Source organism: Leptosomus discolor, chromosome 5 (assembly GCF_034619465.1).
Source record: "Leptosomus discolor isolate bLepDis1 chromosome 5, bLepDis1.hap2, whole genome shotgun sequence".
NCBI lineage: Eukaryota > Metazoa > Chordata > Aves > Leptosomiformes > Leptosomidae > Leptosomus > Leptosomus discolor.
Genome location: NC_141395.1, coordinates 12,957,662 through 12,981,609, shown reverse-complemented (window position 1 = coordinate 12,981,609; position 23,948 = coordinate 12,957,662). Strand labels below are relative to the sequence as shown.

Below are 23,948 nucleotides of genomic sequence, written 5' to 3'. Positions count from 1 at the left end.
AATACCAACAGAGATATAAGGAGTTATACTCAGCCAAATGAATATCCAAGTGATCACAATCAACTAGAGAGCAGTCCTCAGGAGAAGCCAGAGGGGGAACAGGAAGCCACAACCCCACAGGAGCTCCCTCTCCTCAGCAAACCTTCCCCCTGTATAATGACCACGACATGATGGGATGGGCTGCACCTGTAGCTCACTCAGGTCAGCTGCCCTGGCTGACTCAAACTGCTAATGGCCTGCCTAGCATGGCTGGGCTGGGATTCTGTCCCAGCCAAACCGAGACAAAAAGTCATTCTTAGACCAGCTCTCTGAACTACACAAGTAGCATTGCCACTACAAAAACTAAGAAACCTGTCCCAGCCCAGGTTTATATCAAACTAAGTTACCCTAGAGCTGCACAGTCACCTTATATGGACTCCAGGAATCTATGAACCATAGACTAAAAACATTGTCCTAAAGGCTATATTGCCATGATGGATGACACAGACCTATCTATTCCTTCATGTTAGCCAAAGCATCTTTCAAAAATGATTGCTCAGACTGTCTAAGAAATCGGGATATTGTCAGTCTCAGACTGCTGGGGATAGAAGGGCAGTAAAATCAGTGCAACTTACACATTAGTAGTGAAGACACCATAGATCAGATCTTGCTCAGGAAGGTAGAAAGTGCTTTGCAATTCATTATAATAGAAAGGGATTTCTCCAGCGCGGGAGCAGTTCAGCCTAGCCTTCATGAAAGTCGTCCATGTGTCCTCCAGCAAAAATCTCCCTCCAATATCATTTTTACAAACCCTTGCAACACGAGAATACACTGTTTTCCCACAGTCATGTTCTACCGCATTCTCACGGAAGAAGAAGTAGGTGAACAAGCCGATGTCGTAGGCAGCAATAAAGTTAGGCTCTGAAAAACAAACATTTGAAGAGATTTATACAGGTCAGAAATCAATCCGTGCTCACTGGCTTGCTCAATGCATTATGCCGCCAGCTCCCTTTACACAGGCTGTCAAAACTTGGACCACAGGGATTTGGAGTCAGCAGAGGACATAAAAACAGTACATGGGGATAATGATATATGGGGATACAGCCCTAGTTCCATTTTTTGGATCTTGGAAAAACCCCATTGTTTCCCCACTTTATTGGCAAAGCTGCTACTGATTTCAGTGAAAGCAGAGATCAACACTTTGCATATGCATGACTATTCTCTGTACCTACACTCATTTTACAACATAAAGCCTTCCCATTGCGTTCTTTCACCTATTCACTTCTGAAGTGCACCTTACGATGTGTTAAATATGCTGCGTGCATCCGCCCGATTCCCCAGACTGCTGCACTGAAACATTCAACCTACTCTGCCAGTGCAATCACATCTGGCTTTTATCACAAAGCCTTTCCAGTTCCTAGGCACAAAAGATTATCTTATGTCCGTAAAACAAAACCATGCCACAGACTGACAGTATTGAAGCAATTGCCTTAATTCTTTTTTCCTGGAATTATTGTTATTATTTTCACAAGAATTGAAAAGAACCTGAAATTGGTTTTGTAGTGAATATTTTAATTGGGTATTTAACAAAGCTTTAAAGTGTATGGTCTTTTATCCCAACAGTTTCTTTGGCAAAGGGAAAAGATTGGCCCATGAATAATATTTGACTAAGCAAAAAAAAAAACCAACCCTGTTGGTTTTATAGGCTGCTTTTACAATGTTCATTTCTGAGTAATGCTCAAAGGAAGAAGAAAAAATGAAACTACAGAATTCCTTTAATGCTGCAGCCCAGGAGTGAAAGGAGAACAGAGACATGGTGGAGGGAGAGGAAGGCAGGCTGCTGGCTGCTGCTGCTGCAAGGTAGGTTTGGAGGCAGATGATGGTACAGAGGAGGGTACTGCAAAGCATCTCCTGTCAAACTCTCTCCTTCAAACAAACAGTGAACCTTAAAGGGACCATTGTGATCACAAATCTGACCTTCTGTCTAACATGAACCAGAGAATTTCACCCTGTAATTCCACCATCAGATCCTGTAACTAACAGGTGAATTAGACAATATCTTTCGAAAGAGATCTGATCTTACTGGACAATGTCACATGGCTTTACACCCATCACTTTCTCTAGTCACTTCTCCAAATGACTAAAGACTGACCCAGCTGCAACCTGTACTTCTTTTTCCATTTGACATTATCTGCTTTCAGCTTCCAATCATAGGCTCTTGTCATGACTTGTTTGCTAGATTAAAGAACTTTATCCTGCCAGAAATCTTCTCTTGATGTAAGTACTTCCATATCATGAACAAAACACCTTTTATCTCTTTTTCAGAAAGATAAATAAATTGAGCTCCTTAAGTCTCTCATTGTAAGGCAGGCTTTCCAAGCTTCAAATCGCTCCATGGCTCTTCTCTGAATCATCTTCAAGTTTTATGTTTCTTGTTGAAAAGTGGCCAGAACAGGATGGAATTACTCCAATGTCACCAACGCTGCACAAGGTTACAAATCCAAAAGTCATGTTAGTTTTTCCAGTCACAGACTAGAAACTCAGCTTCTGTTTGTCTTTCCTTAAACTCCCCTGTTCCAATGTGGCTTTCTTCTGAATTCTTCATTCATGCAATGACAAGAGACATATATTTCTAATTTCATATGGGTTATGCTGCTTCTCGGTCCTACATTTACAGTCTTGCCTGATGACATCCTTCTGAAACTCCAGATTTCCATACTGACTTCAATACGCCTGCAGAAGCCTAGTTCACTCATCAGGCTCCAGAGAGTGCACAGTCCCACTGCTCATATCTTTGACTGAAAGGTCCTGAAATCCAATAGAAAGAGTCTGAGTATCTTGTCAACTTACCTTGGTCAAAGGAGAGAGGGGGAGTATTGGAGTCTCCATCACTACAGTTTGTTTAGACAAGATGTGCTTTGCCCCCATCAAAAACTGTGAACTCGGTGCAGGAATTACTGGTTGCAGTTCTATAGCTTGCTTGATGCAGGGTATTATCACACTGGGGTAACGGCTGCTTTTAATAACTATAAATCCATAACAGCATGGGTTCACATGGAACATAATGTGCTGTGAAATTTCTCATTTTCAGACTGATCTTGCACTGACAGCAACCATCTTCAGCTGAGTCAGTGGAAGTAGAGGATGCTTAACACTGTGCAGAATTGGGTCAACAATATGATGCTTTCAGTTGGTTTTGATCTTCAAATCTTTGAGTGATTTCTTGTTAAAATGATGTATTTGGTCATCTTGCATGACAGAGATCCATATACATGTTAAGTAGCCTGTGTGATCCACTTTCTATATTCTAAATCAACTTCTCTGAAGTACTTCCAGGCTATTTTTAAACGTCTTCTAAGCTGCATCGATTACTGCACAGGAAGCCCTTCCCCACCGTAACTACGGATCTCAACATGAAAACAGATGGAAAGATTTACAAGCCTGTCAATCTGACTTTAATACACCTCGTGCTCAGATATGACCCACATGACTTTACCATTGAGCCATTTGGAGTTGTATTGTGCTGTCCTAAGTGGGGGAACATTTCCAAGGCTGCGGTAAATAGCAGGATCCCGTCCAGAGAAATCGATTACAGTTGCAGCATAGAGTTCTCCTCGTGATGTAATCACAGCTGTCGAGTTATGCCGAGGGTCGTAGGGACACCGAGCCACTCCATTAATTCTGTCAATGATTTTGCTAAGATTTCCTACCTGTATTTAAAAGGAGAGAGGAGAGAATTTAAAGAGCATCTGGCCTTGTTACTGGTATAGAGAGTTCAGTTTGCCCACAAGTACCTAAAAGCAAAACCCTGATTTTAAACAAACAAGCAGCTATAAGAATGTAAGGTCAGCGATGACTGTAAATTGATCTTTATATCCATCGTTTGCCAATGAAGAAGAATGTCATGTCAGTGATGACTGTAAATTGATCTTTACACCCATCATTTGCCAATGTAAGAAGTTGTGTCTGAGCCTCACTGATCCTATTGCTTTGTGAGGATAATTCCCCAGCCAATAAAGCCTGTAGGCTCCAACCCACTCATTGTAATCAGGTGCTCCTGCTGCTAGCACAGGTTTCCCATCTTCCACAGACACCTCCTGAATGCATATTGGCATTAAAACCCACAAAAATAAACATTGCTCTGGACCTGTTCCTGCCTCCCTTGAAGCCAAAGGGAGTTTTGCTGTTTATTTTAAGGAAACATTCAAGTATTCAGATCAGGAGGTACTCACAGCTAAGCTTGTCTATATTCCCCATTGTCAGCAGCATACCTAAGGTTTACATGAGCAGCACTTTGTCCAGATCCAGCTCACCCATAAGGCTTTTGCTTCCCACTTGCAGATAAACCCAGTGTCCCAAAGCAGCCCAAAAGAACCCAAAGATGAAAACCAAATTAATTTTAGATCAGCTACATTTGGAACATGTTCTCTGCAGCCATGATGCCCTGCCAAATGACTGGCCTCCCCAAAGCATGTATCCAGCCCTCTCCATCACTGTAAAAGAGGCAAAACAGACCTGTCGACTGGAACACACTGGCGAAAAGGCATTGGTACCACAGGTAAAAACCTTCTTGCCATAAACAATCAGCACTCGGACATAGTTCTGGCACTCTTCCTATAGGAACACAAGACAGAGACAAAGGATTTTTGAAAAGGAGATGGTGGGGGTTTTTTATTACATTAAACAAAATTACCTATATTGCAGCTGGAATACATCTTCCTTAGCTCTAACTCAGGCCGAGGTTTACCGCATCAAGCAGTGCACAGCTGTAGGGAGCTAGTGGTCTAAGTGAGCAAGGCCAATTTGCTGGTTATTTCTCTAATCATAGCCCTGCACAGTCCCTGGATAGGATGTTATCCATCAGGTTGACTCAGTATTAGCTACACAAGTGCCTCTTTCTGTGCTGTGCTTAGATTGGAGAAGGATTCCTCCCTCTTTTCATGACGATACTTCTGACCTATTTTTCCCAGTAATGCCGCAGCTTTGAAAACATTACCCAGACATAAACTCCAGTGAAGGACAGCGGGTCCATCTGCACTATAATTCACACCAGTGCCAGCAGGAAAACAGCAGGAACTTCTCTTTAATAGACCAGGCTAGTCAGGAGAATCTCGTGCTTGAACAGGCTGTTACTTCCTGCCTTCCACAAGGATTGTGTGCTCAGGATTTTCCATGGTAGAAGCAGATTGTCTTTCAGGCCAGGCCAGTGAGAAATAGCAAATCCCCTCTTCTCAGCTGCATGACCACTTGCTGGTACAAATAGATAACTTCCTTCACATGCCAGTCCCCAAAGGTGTGGGGCTCCTGTCATCCTATGTTGGGGTAGAGGTGGCAGCACAAGGATGCAGGGGTTTTTTTCAGCGAATCTCCTTCATGTTGTGGAGAGAATCATAGAATCATTAGGTTGGAATAGACCTTCGAGATCATCAAGTCCAACCATTGACCTAATACCACCATGCCCCGAAGTGTCACATCTACACGTTTTTGGAACACCTCCAGGGATAGTGACTCCACCACTTCCCTGGGCAGCCCATTCCAATGCTTGACCACTCTTTAGGTAAAGAAACTTTTCCTAATGTCCAATCTAAACCTCCCCTGCCACAACTTGAAGCCATTTCCTTTTGTCCTATCACTTCTTACTTGGGAGAAGAGACTGACCCCCACCTCACTACAACCTCCTTTCAGGTAGTTGTAGAGAGCCATAAGGTCTCCCCTCAGCCTTCTCTTCTCCAGACTAAACCACCCCAGTTCCCTCACCCACTCGTCACAAGACCTGTTCTCTGGACCCTTCACCAGCTTTGCTGCCCTTCTCTGGACACGCTCCAGCACCTCAATGTCCTTCTTGTAGTGAGGGGCCCAAAACTGCACACAGCACTCAAGCTGTGGTCTCACCAGTGCCAAGTACAGGGGCATAATCACATCACTTCCCTACTCCTGCTGGCCACACTATTACTGATACAGGCCAGGATGCCGTTGGCCTTCTTGGCCACCTGGGCACACTGCTGGCTCATGTTCAGCCAGGCTGTTAACCAGCACCCCCAGGTCCTTTTCTGCCAGGCAGCTTTCCAGCCACTCATCCCCAAGCCTGTAGCGTTGCATGGGGTTGTTGTGACCCAAGTGCAGGACCCGGCACTTGGACTTGTTAAACCTCATACAATTGACCTCAGCCCATTGATCCAGACTGTCCAGATCCTTCTGAAGAGCCTTCCTACCCTCAAGCAGATCAAGTCTCCCACCCAGTTTGTTGTCATCTGCAGACTTACTGAGGGAGCACTTGATCCCCTCATCCAGATCATCGATAAAGATATTAAACAAGACTGGTCCAAATACCGACACCACTTGTGACCAGCCGCCAGCTGGATTTAACTCCATTCACCACTACTCTCGGCCGTCCAGCCAGTTCTTAATCCACGTTAGTGTACACCTGTCTAGGCCACGATCCGCCAGCTTTCTTAGGAGAATGCTGTGAGAGCCACAGTCTTTCTTTCTCCCCACAGCCTCATATGCAGAGACCTGTGGACTTCAGATCAGGCTGAGTATCTCTGGGGAATTAAGCAGTGGGAGAGGAAGAGGCCACATAAGGCAGCGACTTTCTAACAGTATACACAGGGAAAAGGAGGTGTGACTAGCGTGCAACTCCCACAGGCAGTGCAAGAGCCTCGCGAGCTGCCTGCCCCAAGGTTCATACAAACAGCCCCGATGAGAGATGTACAGTAAGCCTGGCACCAGCCCGCCTGCCCTGGGCTCTGGGACCATCTCAGAGGGAAGGATATGAGCAATGGCTAATGACTGGCACCCACAGGGCTCCAAGTGAAGAAAGTCTATTACATCCTACTGTAAACAGAAAAGGAAACGTTAAAAAATAACAACCTTGGCTGGGTTATCCTGGCTGCTTTGCTTTTGTCCCTCCAATAGATTGTAAATTGCCACTAAGCTAAGCCTACAGCTTCAGACACTGCTTCTCCTTCTGTAAGCAGCAATACTCTGCTAGCTTCCCTGTCTCACAGCGCTCCACGCTGTTGAACATTTCCCTGAAGACTTCATTTGCAAGATTCAGCAGTGTAAAAACACTCCCCATCATCTGGAAAGGAAGCAGCTTGCTTAGCTGGATTATGTGCTATCTCCTTTCATTTGATGTATGGAAATCAACTTGTTGAAGGATGGCATTTAGCAGAAACCCACCAGCGTTAGCTACAGACAAGCAACTGCATGGGCATGACATGTGGAGCTTGCTTTTTGTCCTGGTTTGGCTGCAATAGAATCCCAGCCCAGCCATGCTAGCCAGGCCATTAGCAGTTTTGCGGCAGCCAGGGCAGCTGACCTGAGTGAGCTACAGGGGTAGCCCATTCCGTCATGTCATGGTCATTATAAAGGGGGAAGGTTTGCTGAGGAGAGGGAGCTCCTGTGGGGTTCTTGCTGGAGTTCTGGCTGGTGGCCTGCTGGGGTTCCTGCTGCTCCCCCTTTGGCTTCTCCCTGCTCCTAAGGACTGCTGTCCTTTAGTTGCGACTGCTGCATGTTCATTTGGCTGATTATAACTCTGTATACCTTTGCTGGTATTAGTGCTGTTTCATTAAATCTGGTTTTGTTTCAACCCATGGGTCTGCTCTCCTTTTCCCAGTCCCCCTTCCTGACTGGTGAGGGGTCATCAGGTGCTAGAGCAACTGTTATAGCTTAGTGGGGTATGGGCTAAATGTAGACACTTTTCAATGGAGAAGATCACAGCGACTGCACTCCAGAGTCAGCCCCGGAGGACTTGCTCAGCCTGGGCAGAGGCTACAGAGAGCCATAGAGCAGGTGCTGCCAGTCTTAAGTCTCAGGAAGGCCACTGGGGATCAGATACATAATGCCTGGCACCCAAAAATGACAGCTTAAATTCATAGCCTGGTTGATTCAGCACTTCTTATTCCACAGGCAGATCAGTCATGGTGACTGTGCATCAGTCTATCAAATAGGACCTTGAGAAGCACTGTCCCACCTGCTGTGTTGAGAATAGAGGTCTCACTGCTTCCTTTAACAAGATGAAGGGCTTGCCAGCCTCTCTGCCCTCTCCTGTCATTGTTATGAGGTGCTCTGAGTCCTGTTAGTTATTTCCTGCCCTAGAAATGTCTGCACTTCATGAGTGGATTAAGTAATTCCTCTTTCTGTAGAGCACAGTTATACAATCGATAAAATTAGGACCAGTATATATTTAACTGCGAAGTACTAGAAATTCTTGAGGGCATATTATAAAAAAAAGGTATGGGCTCCTCTCCCAACAGCATTTTGTTTTCAGAATATGACTGATCTGACCTCTAACCCAGAATGCAGCTCTGTACCCACATTTCACACAGCGAGAGAGTACCCATCTGCTCCCCCTCCACTTCCACCTTTCTCTGCTTTGTGCAGAGCCTGAGCATAGCTTCTGACCTAAACCAGCTAATACCATTTATGTTGCTGGACCCTTTCCTGCCTAGGTGCTTCAATATATTCCTAACTAAAACTCTGTCCTGTGGAAATCTAAAATCCTAATTTGTGGAATTCTCTTCTTTGCACCAAACTATATTACAGATTAACAAACTTCAATTTCTATAAAAATCTTCCCAGCTGAGAAGATAGCACACAAAAAAGAATTTCTCTGCGAGGTCATGTGTTGGATGGTCTTCTGGAGTCTACTGGCAGTGATACAGCAGTTGCACACTTTACACCAAGGTGCAGTAGTCTGGCTTGGTAAGGATGCTGGAAGCTGGTAAAATACTGTGCTATTTTAGCCTAGTTAAGTACAGTTTTCTTTGTACCCATTCAGTCCAAAGCAGAAGTTATTTACTGAAACAGAGGAGGAACAATACTGAGCAAACATATCTGCTGCTGTCTGAATCTGCACCAGAATATTTAATCTGTGACTTTTAGCCCATTCCCAGCTGTGGCAGCAAAGAGCAGAAGAGTGCAGTCTGTATGGATGCGGTGCTAGACTGGAAACATTTGACAGCTGATACTTTTGAGGGAACTGGATGCACCAAGCCTGCTAATTATTTCAGAGGCAGAAACTGGGGTGACTAGTGGATGTTTTCTAATCTGTTTAAATAACAATGCTACTAGGTGTGGGCCATATCCAATTGTAGTTATTCCTATGAATTAACTGAGCAGGTGTTTTCCCTGGACCTGCCTTACTGATGATGGTAACGTGGCTCCGTGCTCCTGAAGGAAGAGCACTGATCATATGTGTGTGTCGTACACTGGTCTCAAAGTAATGTCCTCAAACAGATGTACATGATCTGTCCTGTCCTCTCAGCTGGGTGAATCAAAACATGCAGGAGCTAAAGAACTTGCCATGGTGACACACTGAGTCAGAGAAGATCCTGAAGGACAGCAACAGAGGTCTAACTACCAGACCACACATCTCTAACATGCCTGGCCTGAAGAGCAATACTGTGCACAACTTGTATTTCTTATTGCTGTACCCACTGCCAGTACAAAAGCAAAGAAGAAACCGAACCACTTAAATGCTCCAGCTTGCAGGACTTTTCTCAAGACACTGTCAGTGAGATTTACATTAGATCCTCTTTCTACCGTATTCTCAAAATAACCAGCAAGGAACAACCTCCTCTCTGTTCTTTAAACCAGCCTGGATTTGTGCTGAAAACTCATTCAGCACTGCTCTCTGCGACAATTTGTAGCTGAGGCAATTGGTTAGTAAAATGATCTCACAAACCCCTACAGAAAATAGGAGCTATTTAATGCAGTTTCTTCCATGTGGCTGGAGAACTCAGGCGCGCAGGAGGCAAAATTCAGAAAGGCTTTAATATAGCTGGAAAACCTGGCACACTTGAACCCAACTCTGTCCAGACGAGACAGTATTTGGATCCTGCTCTCACATTATGGAGCAGACAGTTAAATCTGTGTATGATCAGTCTGCAAATCTCATCACCAGAAGATATTATTGGGATCAAGAGATTAAGGATTAAATAAAGGGGGAAGACTGGGTATTTATATGGTTAATGAGAATAACCCAGTTATATTAGTTGAGATTATTATTAAATATTGGCAGAGCTGATAAAAACCTGTGGCTCACTGCCAGAGCATTAAGCATATCTCAAATTTTCCTAGGAATTGCATGTTACCCACTTTGGGGTTCTTGCTCCTTCCTCAAAATTAGCTGGTACTAGCCTCTTGTCTGAGGTAAGTCCTTAAATTGAACAGGTATCACTTTTCTCCAGTCTAATGACCCTTGTTTTCCTAGAAAGGAAGAGTATGTGACTTTTAATGCTCAACCGTACAGGGCACAGGGTCTCACTGTCACTAGGAGAATAAACTTCGCTGAAACCCCTCCCTCCCATGTGCCCCCAGTTTAATCTTATCCTCATTTATTTCATTCTTTGCAGCATTTAGATTTAAACGTGTCTGTCTGTGAATGCTGTAATGTCCATGACTGGGGACAGAACCAGGCCTCCTTCTAGCTCACAGAGATGTCAGGCTGCTTTGAAAGCACATTTCAAACCCAAGAACCAAGAGTGGTGCCCTGTTATTCCCTTCATTCAAGTGGACAGATCAGCAAATGGAGGGGCTTAACTCCTGCCAGCTTTGGTTTGAGGTAAAATTCAAAAAGACATTTTCAGAATCCTGTGAATAAGCCAGCTATAGGTGCTTCTTGAGTTATTTCTTCTGTCATCTCTGAACACTGGCGTTCTGAAATGTTATAAGCCCTTAATCTCATTGTACAGACGTATTTTTCTTTGAAAGCATAAGCATATATAGGCACTACTTTAATTAGGCTTTTACTTTGAATAAACCACTTAAGCTCTGTTGTCAGAGATCTTTTTAATTCTTTTTTTATTAGGCTAATGCTATTTCATCACATACTGATATATTTTAATCATAGATTAAAAACATAGTTACATGCTGTATAAGGAAAAGGAGCTGTTTCAGACGGTCTACCATCCTCAGTAGGTAGAAGAAACTCAAACTCCTGGAGTACAACCTGGAGTTCAGAGAATCAACCAGCAGAGAACTCCACATTACCCCTTCAAGAACACTTTAGATTGAAGCAAACATTTGGCTTATCTGTTGCAGTTCATTCCAATTTGTTAAAAAATGATCAAGAGCTAACATGTTCTCAAGCACTGTTATTAACACACTTTCAGATATCTATATTTATTTCTTGGGACAAACAATTCTATTAATCAGTTTAAGCCAATGCCCTGACAAAGCTGTCTTACTCCTTTGAGCACAATAGATAGCAAAGAGAATTGCTAATGATTTTTCCAGCCAAGTTTTTATTTAATGGACTTCAAATCAAATTTGGGGACAACGATAGCTTAGCAGAAGTACTAGGAATGTAGCTTCAGATCTCTAGGAAGAGTTACAAAGGGGGGAAAAATATCTGACTGCCTCTCAGTTATTTCTATTTGGCTGGGGATTTATATGGTGCCTGTCCTACCTGGATGCCTGTTATCTGTAAGTGGCATCAAGATTCCCAGCTCCACTAGATAATCAGAGGGCACATCCTCTGTGTGACACAGAGCCACCTGAAGGCCCAAAACAGCTGATTCCTCCATTAGCTCAGCAATTTCTGCACCAAAGCCATTTAGTTGGGCTGAAGCCTTGGGCTAGGATTTCCCTGTAACCTTGCGTGAATCATATGACCCACCAGCATCAGGACATCATACAAGAAAAGAAAGAAACTATACTGGCAATACGGTGGGACAATTGGTAGCTGGATGCCTGTCAGGTGTCTTGGTTCTTTCTTGCTCCAGAAGTTTTTAGCGCATCGTCTTTCTCCTGGCTACGCAAAGCTCTTAGGACGGCAAATAAGAGCTGCCATTTGCAATGCCATTTTCACAAATGGTTCCCTCTCACGTTTTGAAATGATGATGTCCTGCTTTTGGGAAGTTAACAAATAATTCTGTGCTTAGACAAGGGAAAGACCAAAGTGCTCATGTTTAGAAAGCCACAACTTTCCATGTCAGGCAAAATTCCTTAGATGTGGTGGATGTGGACTGTTAATGCAGAAACAAACCAATTACAAACTAGAAGCTGAGCAACTCCTAATGAAATTAAATACACCTCTTCCCCTTCTGCTCTATCCATCACTCATTTTAACTACAACCTCTGGGTGATTTAATTTCAAAGACAAAGAAAGGCAGCATAATGCTGACTTTGTTCTCTGCACTGTCTCTCAGTAATGTGGATGTTTTCCAGGGGACAATTTTAAGGTGCTGATTATGATACATTTTATAAATGCTGCAAAAATAAGAATGACTACTTGTGGAAGCCAGCATGGATCTCCAGAGACATGGCAAGTAAAGCATGCACAGTTCGTTGAGGAAACCACAAGTTTTAGTTGATAAAAATAACATAAATGAAAGAGACTTTTCAGAGGTGTTTGTTTTAGTACCACATGATATATTGCAGAGAGTTAAATTTAAAATCAGGTTCAAGAACTTATAGATTAATGGATTGAAAACTGATAAATTACTGGGCTGAAAAAAGTCATCAGAGTGAAACCATTCCTAAACTTGCTATTCTAGCAAGGCCCCAGATCAGATGGTACCAGCCCAGTATCAACATTTTTCTTAATAAACATTTGTGGGTAACCCAAAGATCACAAAAATAGTAATTACCACTGAGGCCAATGCCTCACTATATATATATAGTGATATATCCTAGGATGGTTGTTGAGCTGGACCCAGCAAACAAACTCAATTTTTGTAAAATATTATGTACTAAAGAGCAAGAAACAAAAGGGCTCTATGTATAGTTTGAGAGATTACATCCCAAGACTAGCAACTGTGGAAAGGATTTAGTGGTTGCAGTGGCTAGGCAACTCTGCATGATCTCCTATGGCAGAAGAGCTTACGAAACCACCACATATATGAACAGAGGAAGGTGAATAAGAGGTGGAAGACTGTTTTAATCACACTCTGGCATTAGAGAGATTGACAAGGGAATATAGGTGAAAATCTGGAATGTGCAGAAACCAGACAAAAAATATTCAAGGGCAGCAGAAAAATTACTTAGAGAAAGATGCTTGGAGAACTCAGCTTTTTACGTTATCAAAAAGCCCAAGTACTGATTTGACAAGAGCATATAAGTGCCTCTGTAAAAAATAAATATTGGTAACTAAAGGGCTCTTTAATCTAGCAGAGAAGGGCAAAATGAGACCCAGCCACTCAAAAGTGAAGCCAGATCCAAAGAGGAAATAAAGTACATGTTGTTAACAGGGAAGGTGATCTGCCATTAGAACAAGTCAGCAAAGCACACAGTTGGCCCATGTGCTTCAGGCCTTCAGTTCAAAATTTTTTGCTTGCCTCAAAAAGGTGCAGCAGCCAAACACAAGTTACTGAGCTCAGTTAGGAATAAGCAGGTGAAATTTGTGGCCAGAGCTACACAAGGTGTGAGAAGAAACGCTACCTTCTAACCTTAAATCTGGGACCCAGATTTCTCATCTCCCTTTTCTCTGGCCAATATGTATTCAAATATGGCATAACCATCACGCCATAACAATTATAATTCTGTGGTACACATTTTGTAGCTTTTATTCTTGCACTTCTTATTTTCCTTATGGTAAAGCTCAGCATTTTAGGAAGAGACTTTCTATGCAGCAGGAAGAATCTGATCTGGATACTCAACAGGCATAAGGATGACGTGGAAAAAAGGCATTTTAATACACTACGTGGCTTTGAAAACCTCACCCTAAAATACTTACATTATTAAATGGGCAAAGAAAATAGGCCAGTTATATAATTTACGCAAACTACACTGTGAATTAATGCAAGAGCCAAAGGTCCTCCTTATTTCTAGCCTCCATCACCACACATCGAAGTGCCTGACATTCCATAACACATTTATCATCAAATCATCTGTGTTAGGTAGAAAACTGCTATTAGTCAAGTTTTGACAAAGCAGAGCTGAGGCAGACAGAGCTCTGCATCCTGTACCACTGTTGCACAGCTGAATCGGAAATAGTCCCATTAGTGCTGCCCTCATTTGCTGCATTTACCCAGCCAAGGGCAGAGATGCTGGGTCAGAGCTGGACTTCTTAGCTGGAGTAGAGCACTTCACCAGCTGGCTAGGCTCAACTTGATATTTTTTGAGGTAGCACTAAGTCGTTTCTTTGCAGTATAACGAACAATGAATGTGTAGACTCACCCCAAGACAGACTCAGCCATGGACACACACGTTAGAGTAGATATAGACTTGGGAGATGTGAGTTTACTTAGCTACCGTAGAATCCTTCTGCCTTTGTAGCTTCATGTCTTCTTGTCAGACTCTTAGTCAATACCTCTGTTCGCCATTAATTGTATGTCAAGAAGGGTCTAACAATCTGCTTGATTATTGTTCCTCATAACTTCACACTCATGGCTGCTGTGCCCACCAAAAAATTCAAGCTCTGGATCACAGTCAGCATAAACTGAGCTGTTCAGAGCATTATCTTAATGAAATTTTCAGCAAACACTTTGCAGTGCGAGAAGGCAGCAGCAAAGATACTCAGACCATTGCTTTCTTTTGTCATGACAGTAAAAAAGATAAAATTACATTATCCTAGAATTTGTTCAGTCAAATGTATGCCTTTATCCAGGGGCTGACAAAATAATTCCGGGTTATTAATTCAAATTTTTATGAACAATAGAATACAATTTAAATCTCACAAACTTTACAATGGAAGAAAAGAGAAAAATCCTTTCCTGACTACAAATTCAAAAATTCTTCATTCGTTGCATTTTAGAATTTTTTAATTTTGTCCAACTCTATTGGGTTTTTCTTCTTATTGCTGGCCATGTTTGGTGTTCACCTACCCAACCCATTTTGTCTCCATGGTGTTTTTCTACATAAGAAGGATCCTACATGAAACTCTAACAGATGTTCTAGGATACCTATACTCCTCCACAGCTACATGAAGCAAATTGTTGCCTATCTGGCAAAATTCAAGCTAGCTTCTTTGTGTATATACAAGTTAATACAGTAATCACATAAAGCTTATTATATAAAATGAACATGGAAGATCATACAATCCTGCGTTTAAAGCACTGAACTGGAACTTGACAGAATTCCAGCATTTTGGGACAGCCACACAATCACTCTCCGCTGGACTGCCCATGTCTAAGAAAAGATTGTGCTTATTCGCTCTTATCCTTTGTCCAGCTCCTTTGGTTTAGGCTAAGAACTCTTTGCAGTGTAGTATTAAGGACAACAGGACAGTCTCTCAGTTGAGGCCTGAAGATTTTTGAACAGTACCAACATCACATCTGAAAAATCAAATATTTCCTACTTTTAGATAAATGGCTTGTTTTAGCTTCTCAGAAGAGGGGCAGAAAGGATGTGTGTTTGGATCAGAAATGCCTGCAAACTTCGAACTTCTGGGACAGCATGCGTTAGTTCAAGCTCTTACTTTAAACTGCAGTTTAGCAGACTGCACCTGCCTCCGAAGGAGGTCTGTGATATTCCACCTGAATAGACTGCAGTATGCTAGCAGATTCAGTTCTCACGTTCCAGTGAACTATACAAAGATGAATTCTTAACTGCAAACAAGCACTGATGCCCACATGGCCGAATGCCAGGGGCTCACTGCTGAGTGCCTAGACTAAGCAAACCTGCCCAGCCTCAGACCCCACTGCAAGATGATACCCCTGGATTGCCACCACTCTGCTCCTTGATGTGTCACAAATTGTGTCCTCTCCAGCAGTGAAATCACCTTTAAATTTCATGCAGAGCAAGTCTAATAACTTGGGCAGGGGGCCTTTGAAATGGCTTGCTCAGTGGTGCTTATACACTTGTGGTGGTAGATCTGAACTGCTGCAAATTTACAAGTTCAAGCTGGTATCAGATGCTCCCTGTGTGGATTTCACATGATGCAAATAAATTTACCCACAGCATCATTGTCACAAAGCAAAACTTACCTCTGTTTTCCCTTTACTTTGACAGGACCTCCTGGTGTCTTCATCTGAACCCCATGCTGTTGCCTGAGAAACCAAAATGCACAAGTCACATGACAATGCCACCAACCACCATGTCTGAAGACTCCCAAAACAAGAGCAAGTATCTTCAGCCAATTTACACAGCTCAATTTAAAAGCAGCATTGTGACGGTAAACATGTATCTTGCTCCTACTGTGCTCACACTGCACACAAATGATAAATAGATGAGAAGTCCAGAGGCAGAAGCAACTGGAATGTTAACAGAGGACTGACTTTAATTTACATGTAAATACAACTTCTGATCATCATTCAACTGGAAGGTCCAAGACCAGGACCGGAAGGCCCCACACACTGAGCCATCACCTTCTTTTCAAAGAGGATGGTGCTGTATAAACAGCCAGCTTTCATTGCCAAAATAAAAACCTTCCCTACAGCAAAGTCCAGCAGTTCTGCACAAATCTACCGGTCTCCTTAAAGATTATCCACATGATTATCACTTTCTAAGTAACCCCGCAGCAAAGTAAGCTGGATAAAAAAACAACTGGGAGCTAAAGGGCGAAACCTGGAGAGACAAGAAGTGGGGAGAAAGATTGGATGGTTATTTGTGATGCCAGACAAGTTGGGTCAGATCCTGAGATGGAGTAAAAGGCATTAGGACTGAGGGCACTATTGACTGGGGGCCGAGAGCAAATAGGATCCCTGGTCAGCTCTGACTGACTGCTTTGGAGCAAAGAGGCCCCTTCCTTTGCAAGAAAAGTCAAGACCAGCAAATCTGTGTTAGAGAGAACTTTTATATTTAAAATATTCAGCAACATACCCAACCATACAATTGCCCTCTGCAATTTTCCTCCCTTCAGCACTTTTTTAAAATAGTCCTAACAAATTCAAGCAGGTATTGTTAGCTGGAGGTGAAAAAACATACAAACATCCAAACTATACATAATACATTATTCTGAGTACAAGAAAAATAGCTCCGTTGCATGGGGAAAGGCCAGGCTCGCAAAGTTCAGATACAGATCCAAAACTCCCCTAAAAGAGCCAGGATTTCTATTTTTTCCCAGTCCATTACTAACACAGGAAATGGCTTCAAAGTTCGGTCCGGATCTGAACTCTTCTTGACCCTTCTCACTGCAGCCAATATATTTTTTTAAACTCTAGGCTTCCACAGAAATTGTCCCCTCAACACATGATAAATCATGGTTTTTGCAGGAGAAAGATGGGAGACCAGTAAGAACAGGGGATCGATTTTCCCACCCCCAGCTCAGGTCCATGAAGACACTCGCTCAGAACCGCAAAAAATAGCACCACCCAGGAAATGCATTTATACACAACATGTGGGGAAAAGATGTTTCTACCTCATTTTTCTCCATTAGCTGAGCATTCAATTCAATTTGGCTTGAAGTAAGACTTCATGAGCACAGGCAACGATCTGGTGGGAGAACGGAAGAGCACAGATCTGTCCCTGGGAGTTGCTTGGGAAATACCTCCCAGGTACGGCAGTCCAATCCACGCTGAAGGTCAAAAGCTTGTGCCTCAGAAGTGTTTTTATGACAGCTGGGATAAGTCCTTGCTGGAAAGGATAATTTAGCCATATCCTGAGAGGGGATATGTCACTGGATGAGAGAGCTCACATTGGTAAGACATCACAGGAGAGCAAGGAATTTTGGCTGGTGACTCCCAGGAGCCCTTGACATCTGCAAAACAACTGCGCAGCAGCATTTTGATCCCCAGTCTGAAATCTAGCCCATATTCATCTAACCACAGTATCCTTGCACCTTGGATCAATTTTTGACAACCTTAATACAGAAAGAAATCCAGAAAACAGACAGCTTATTAGGTGGCTCTTCTTCCCATTTCAAAAACAGAGACAGAGAACTCTCCATTATACAGCCCAGTTTACCTTAACAGTGCTTGACAGGACAAAATGAAAACAAAACTTGTTGGTTACTTCAGCAATTGATGCTGCTTCTCTGCAAATACTCCGTGTCTTCTGTGATTGCAGCAACGCAACAGAGAAGAATTTGGCCTCCTAGGGGACACCTAGCTCTTCCTGCCAGACATCTGCACCACAGAGCTTTAAGGCATGTTGTAAACTTAGCTTGTGTCAGAGCACTGGTCCCCTCCAGCTATGTTTTCGGTGCCTAAACATTTTCTTTTATTAGGCAACACTGCCCTTAAGCTTTCTGAAGCACTACCTTGATGAGTCTAGTGATAACAGAAGTTCCTGGTGATGACCCAAATTATAGGAACGTGTTGTTCGAAACTGCACTATTAGTCAGGGTGCACTTCATTAGAGCTAAGAGGATAATTAGGCAATACTGCAATCCAGAGCATGTTTTACAAGTCCCACACGTGTCTTTGGTGGGACAGGGAGGAGCTAGTTTGAGGGCTGAGTAACTCCAATGACCTCTAGTGACTCAAAGAAAATATTCATGACCCTGCAAAGCAGAACGTCTTGTCAATAATAATGTAATTGCAAAGCCAAGGAGCTAGTGTGTGTTTAAATAATTGTACTGCAAGGTATGAACATGAACCAGTCAGCTGACCTACAGCCTAGACAAGGCCTTCTGCTGGGCTCCCAAGAGCCTGCTCGCATTGTGCCTTTTGGGTTAGACCTGGTAAGAGGTCCTGGGCAGGCACAGACCTCTGAGCCTGGGGCTTTCACATGAGCTTTCCAGCACTGTTTGGTTTCTTTACTTCACTGATCAGCTGTCTTTTCAAATCAAAATGTTCTGCTCTTGTCATCTCTGTTATCTTGGCTTCCCTGTGCAAACTCCCTGTGTAATGCTGGTGCTCTACTTCCTGTATCTCACTGGTATGTCCAACCCAAGCCCCTCCTTCCCAGAAAAAATGTTCTTCCTCTGCCTTAGATTCATTTTGCCCCAGTATCAAACTACATGCTGGACATTTGACAGAGAAACCTTCAGAAAGATCTCTTCTGGAGTACATCTCTGTGTACCCGTATGTTTCACAGTGAGGCAGACACCTACTTGACTGGACATTTGTGTAACACTACAGCACTGTAAGGCATGCTTCAAAATTTTGCCTCCTTATCTGATCATAACGCTTCTCAATGGCCAGCTTCTTGCACACTGACTTAGATGCTTCGTCTCCCTTTCCTCACCTCCCTCAATAAGCCAAATTAATACCATTTCTTTTTACTGCTGAAAGCTGCCTCTGCATGCTTGGATGAGGTACAAACTGTATCCATCAGAAGTTTTTGGTCATTCAGTTGGGTCATCATCCTGAATTTATGATTCATTTTCTCAGTTGTCTGAGACATTTAAGTTTCCTATCTCCAGGAAACACATCTGGGATTATTTTTGTACCTCCTGCAACACACGTCAGTCAAAAGCAGTAGAGCAGACAACTCTGGACCCATGTGGCAATAAAACAACTTTCATGGCAGGGGTCACGGAAAACAGAGCCCGGCTGAAGATGTGACAAACCTGGGAGCAAGGCTACGTAAAAACACAGGACAGTATGTACTTTCTTCTAGCTGCTTCCCTACTTGCCGTGTGCTGAAGCAACCAAGCAAACACTCTTTTAAGCTGTCATGACGTCAGCAATTTCTCCCCTTACAGAATTACCAAGAGCCCTCCAGCTTCTCATGCTACCTCCTTACGAGCTCTGCAGCATCTCTTCCCTTCCAGAAGAAATGCGGTTTCTAACAGTGTCGACAGCCACTTTGAGGACGTCCTCTACAACCACATGGCCTATGTGCAGAATGGAGGAACACGATTCATACGCCATACAAATGAAACAAGGAGCTCAGGGCTGCAGCTGCCGTGTAAGACAAGGCCCATGCAAACCATGAGCAGGACTGCCCAGTCACGTGTGCAGATAGGCATGAGAGTACTTGTAACTTTGTCTATGAACTGAAAACGCAATTAAATGTGTGTTCCAGTCAGCCTATTCACATGAACACCTGGTTCTTCACATCTCTATTTCTGTTCTTCAGTTCTACGCAGGTAGATTTTCTCAATTAACAAAAAAAAGGGGGGCATTTTGTGTTATTTCTGCATCTTTAGGAAGTCACATGAAGGAGAACAATCACAGGAGAAGCAGTCATACATATACATATACAATCATGACACGTGGTGCAATACTGCCCAACTAGAAACAAATAGAAATGAGCCACAATGGCCAAGCTCAGTGCATATCTGAATATTCAGTCAGACACAGAAACAAAGAGTTAATGTCTCTACTATTAAATTATGAGCATCATAGTTTGCTCCCAGTTCAGACTGCAGACCAACAGTGCTCTGGAAATTCTATCCCATCATGTGCTGTCAAATCAGTTATTCACCACGCACTGCTGAGAGAAGCTTTCTAGATACATTTATTTAATTACCTGCACATCCCAGTGTTGGCATCCAAAGCACCTGCCTGTCACTAGCAAGTCCTGTTATCAATAGTTACGTGCATCCTCAAATGCTGATGCAAAAATCTCTTCGACATCTATGGACCAGCTTTTAAATTCAGGCCAGCAATTTATAATTACTTCAAACACCACATACGAATTTAACAGATAAAGTATACACTAATCCCTGCACTGTACTTGCACAACAGAGGTTGCAGGTTTTGGTGCAAAACCAGAACATTGCTTTAAAACTGGAAAGTGAAGACTGGAAGAGAATAGGTTACATGCGTATTTATCAGGTAAATTAAACACGTTCTTAATTTCTAAAGTCTTTTATTACAAATCAACCTATCCATCTGTTACCAACCTCACTTCCATTAAATAAGTACTCTGTGAAAGCTACCGGCTGCAGGCAGACCCAGAATCATGTTGTTCTCTCCTATTAGGGGGAAAAAAAGTGTAATACAAAAATGTACATTGTGTATGTTTGTAAGGATATGAAAAAAAAAAAAACAAGTACAGGCTTATGGCAAAAAAACCCAGGGACTGAATTTGTGAGATGTCCAGCATCTCCTAGGAGATACTGAGTTCCTCAGGTTCCTGCTAACGTCAGCAGAAGCGGAAGCAGCACCTTGCGTCCCAGGCTTGGGTCTGCAGGGATTGCTAACGGCAGGAGCTTCCATTTCCATCAACCCCCCGCAGCGCCCACAGGAGACTTCTCAATCTTCCCAAGGAGTAAGAGGTGATTTTGGTTCTCCGCTTGTACCATGCAGGGCACCCCAAGCAGAGTCTGCCAGTCACATCACTCTTTGCTGAGTTATGCATGAGCAAGGAGGGCAGGAGGTGTTGTGATATGACAGTTATTGTGCACTAGAGACCTGAGCTGGCAGAGTAATTTCTTTCCCTCTGTATTTATTTACATCTTCCTTTCCAGCAACTGTACAAGGCACTAGTATGTTCAGAGAAATGTACCTCTGAAAAAAACAGACTTGCTCTGAAGGCAGTTTCCTGAATTCCTTATACTGGCCCAAAATCTCTGCATTTCTTATTCACACTTACAAATTTGTTTTGGATCAGCTCATTTCACAGCAAGGTATGGAAACTTTTCTGCAAGTCTGGGGAGAGAGAAACATGGAGGGACCGTGTTTCTGCACTGCATTTAATACCTGTCAACTTTAGCACATATTTACATACCCTACTGGGCCAGTTCATTCCCCTCTAAGATGTCAGCCTCGATCTTTTCATCCATACTGATGAACAGATTTCAGACCTCTAAAATATCACCCATCGATTCTTGCTGACAATGACAAACTCATTTCATAAGTTAATTTCTATATTTCTATACACTTTGCAGTCACTACACAACATAGCAGCAATGTAAATCTACCCTTCTCTGAGTATTTAAAAGAAACTGGTAAGTGCTGGGTCTTACAGCACTTAGAAGAAAAAGATCTTTGAAAGAACTTCTACAGGCTGGATCCAGAAAATCCATGAAAAGGTTCTTGTTTAACTTCTGTTTCTATGATGTGTACTGTAAAAACATTTCTAAAACACTTCAGCTATTTCTTCTCTATTTAATCCTCCAGGACTTCTCCATAAAGATTTGCTGCCTTAGTCTAAATGTGGAAAGTTAAATTCCCTTTTTGAAACATTGGCTTTTGTCTCTTGAGGACAAGGCACATTTACAGTGCTCTATAAATAATAACTTATTGAAATCTAACTTCTTAATAATAAAGCACAGTAGCTTAATGCCCTAGAGGCCATTTCTGAAGTTCCAACACTGGTAATTTATTAAAACTGTGATAAACATGTCTGATAAACAGATAACTAATACCGAAAGAAGACAATGCCAAGCTTCAATAAATAGTTCCGCTTCATACTGCAGTATACAAATTACAGATCACTGCTGCATGCAGTGACAGGTATGAGGAATGATCACAGGACTCAGTCAATTGATTGTGGGGAGAGGAGGGGGCTTGGATGAAGGGAATTGCCTTGCATTTTATCAAATTCTTAATTGATTTCCCTTAAGTGATCTCAGATCCTTCGAGATGTGGTAAAACTCAAGCTGTTTGCTTCATTGAAACTAAGCACCCATAGTGCCTATCAACAGACTGGCCCAGTCGCACGGCTTTTCTGGAGCGGCTGGGCAGTAAGTCAGTGGGGAGGACCTCAAAATATAACACTTAGAAGATGGAGGCTAGTAAACATGCAAAAAAAATCCATCAGTGGGTTCCAGTTCCCATAACCTTAATCTCTGAATCAGACCTTCTCTCTATAAACAAAAGCCAGCCGCTTACTATACCAGGACTGATTTTGGCCTGGCATTTATTGAGTGCTGAACACAATCGCTCACTATGTTCATGTCAGAGCAGAAGTGGATGGTACATACTGACACAGGAAGGAAGGAATCACTTATCAGAAAGAAGGACTTTCTCATCTTAAGAATGGATCTTTAACTCAGCTCCAAATAATACCATCTTTGGATATTCATGTTTCTCTATCTCATAGACTCTTATCACATCCTTACAAAGAGAAACGCAATAGTCTGAGGGAAGTTCCCTCTGCCTTGGCTCACCTACTGTACAAAAATCACAGAAATCGTGTACAGCTGCACCCAATAGACAGGGAGGAGAGTTTCCAGGAGGACTGACTACATTCTCTTTGTTGGTTTCATTCTTAAGCCTCACTGACTTAGGTAGAGTCTGTCCTCCCACCTTATGTTTTCAGACTGTACGCACACCCGGACAGAGCATCGCTGTAACACCCGGCAGAACAGGGCCTCAGCCCTCAGGTATGAGAGCTCGATTTCCTTTGATCAAGTTATCCCAGCCCAACGAGCTACTGTTCACCAGCTGAGTCATGGTAACCCTCTCTGTTCGTGGTCCTCTCTTATCTCAGACGCAAGGTAAAATGCTTCACAGTTCTCCTCCTGTGCAGAAAGCACACCCCAGTAACACAGCTCTGCAGCAAATAAGTGGATAAGCTCCTGTACCTCTGTTGTGCGCCTGTGCCTAAAGAGACAACCCGTTTTCAACTGCAGATATTAGTTTCTGAGGGAAAGTTTTCAGCTGCTTTGAGTTCTTGTTGGATGGCGAATGTTACCGATTTTCTCTCTTTCACAGCTTCAAATTCCCTTGTTGTTTACTTGTATTATAGGAGCACGTAGAGGCCTGAACTGAGATTGTGACCCCATATTTCTAGGCAATATACAAACATGCTGTGGGAGAGAATTTCTGTCTGAGAGCATTTACAAGCTAAACAGACAACACAGGCACATGGGAGGGAAGGAAAATCAGGAGCACAGAGAGGTCAACTGACTAGGAAAAGCCACCGAGCATGTCAGAGGCAGAGATGAGCACTGAACTTTACTCTCTTGAGGACTAAAAACTTTCCTGTCTAGCACAAAATGAGTTCTTAGACAGCATTTTTTTGCTGGGATCACAAAACACATCCACTGAATGGCAGTGCACAGAGGGAGCAGGTTTAGAGATTAGAACACTGGGCAAGATGCCGTGCATCCCATCCTCTTCTTTCTGACATCTTGGGGCAAGTCCACAGTCTCATGTACAAAACCAAACTTCAGCTTTGGTGCCTTCAGCTTCCATTTGTCCTGCAAGAGATTCCATTAAACAACATAAGGTCTGTAAATCAGACACTCCCTTCTCTCTGCAGTGTCAGGGAGGAATTTACAACTCCAGACCATGCATTTCCTT

General features: G+C 42.9%; 1 protein-coding gene across 2 annotated transcripts in view; it reads right to left on the bottom strand.

Annotated features, from left to right (window-relative positions):
* SEMA5B (semaphorin 5B) overlaps nucleotides 1–23,948 on the bottom strand; it is a 135,678-nt gene that overhangs the window by 64,149 nt on the left and 47,581 nt on the right. For both annotated transcript variants that reach the window (XM_086464975.1, XM_086464976.1), the window contains exons 4-7: nucleotides 15,852–15,914; nucleotides 4,495–4,593; nucleotides 3,476–3,689; nucleotides 615–900 (exon numbers count right to left, since the gene is read on the bottom strand). In XM_086464975.1, the coding sequence (XP_086321101.1) occupies nucleotides 615–900; nucleotides 3,476–3,689; nucleotides 4,495–4,593; nucleotides 15,852–15,914 (662 nt within the window). The remainder of the gene's footprint in view (nucleotides 1–614; nucleotides 901–3,475; nucleotides 3,690–4,494; nucleotides 4,594–15,851; nucleotides 15,915–23,948) is intronic.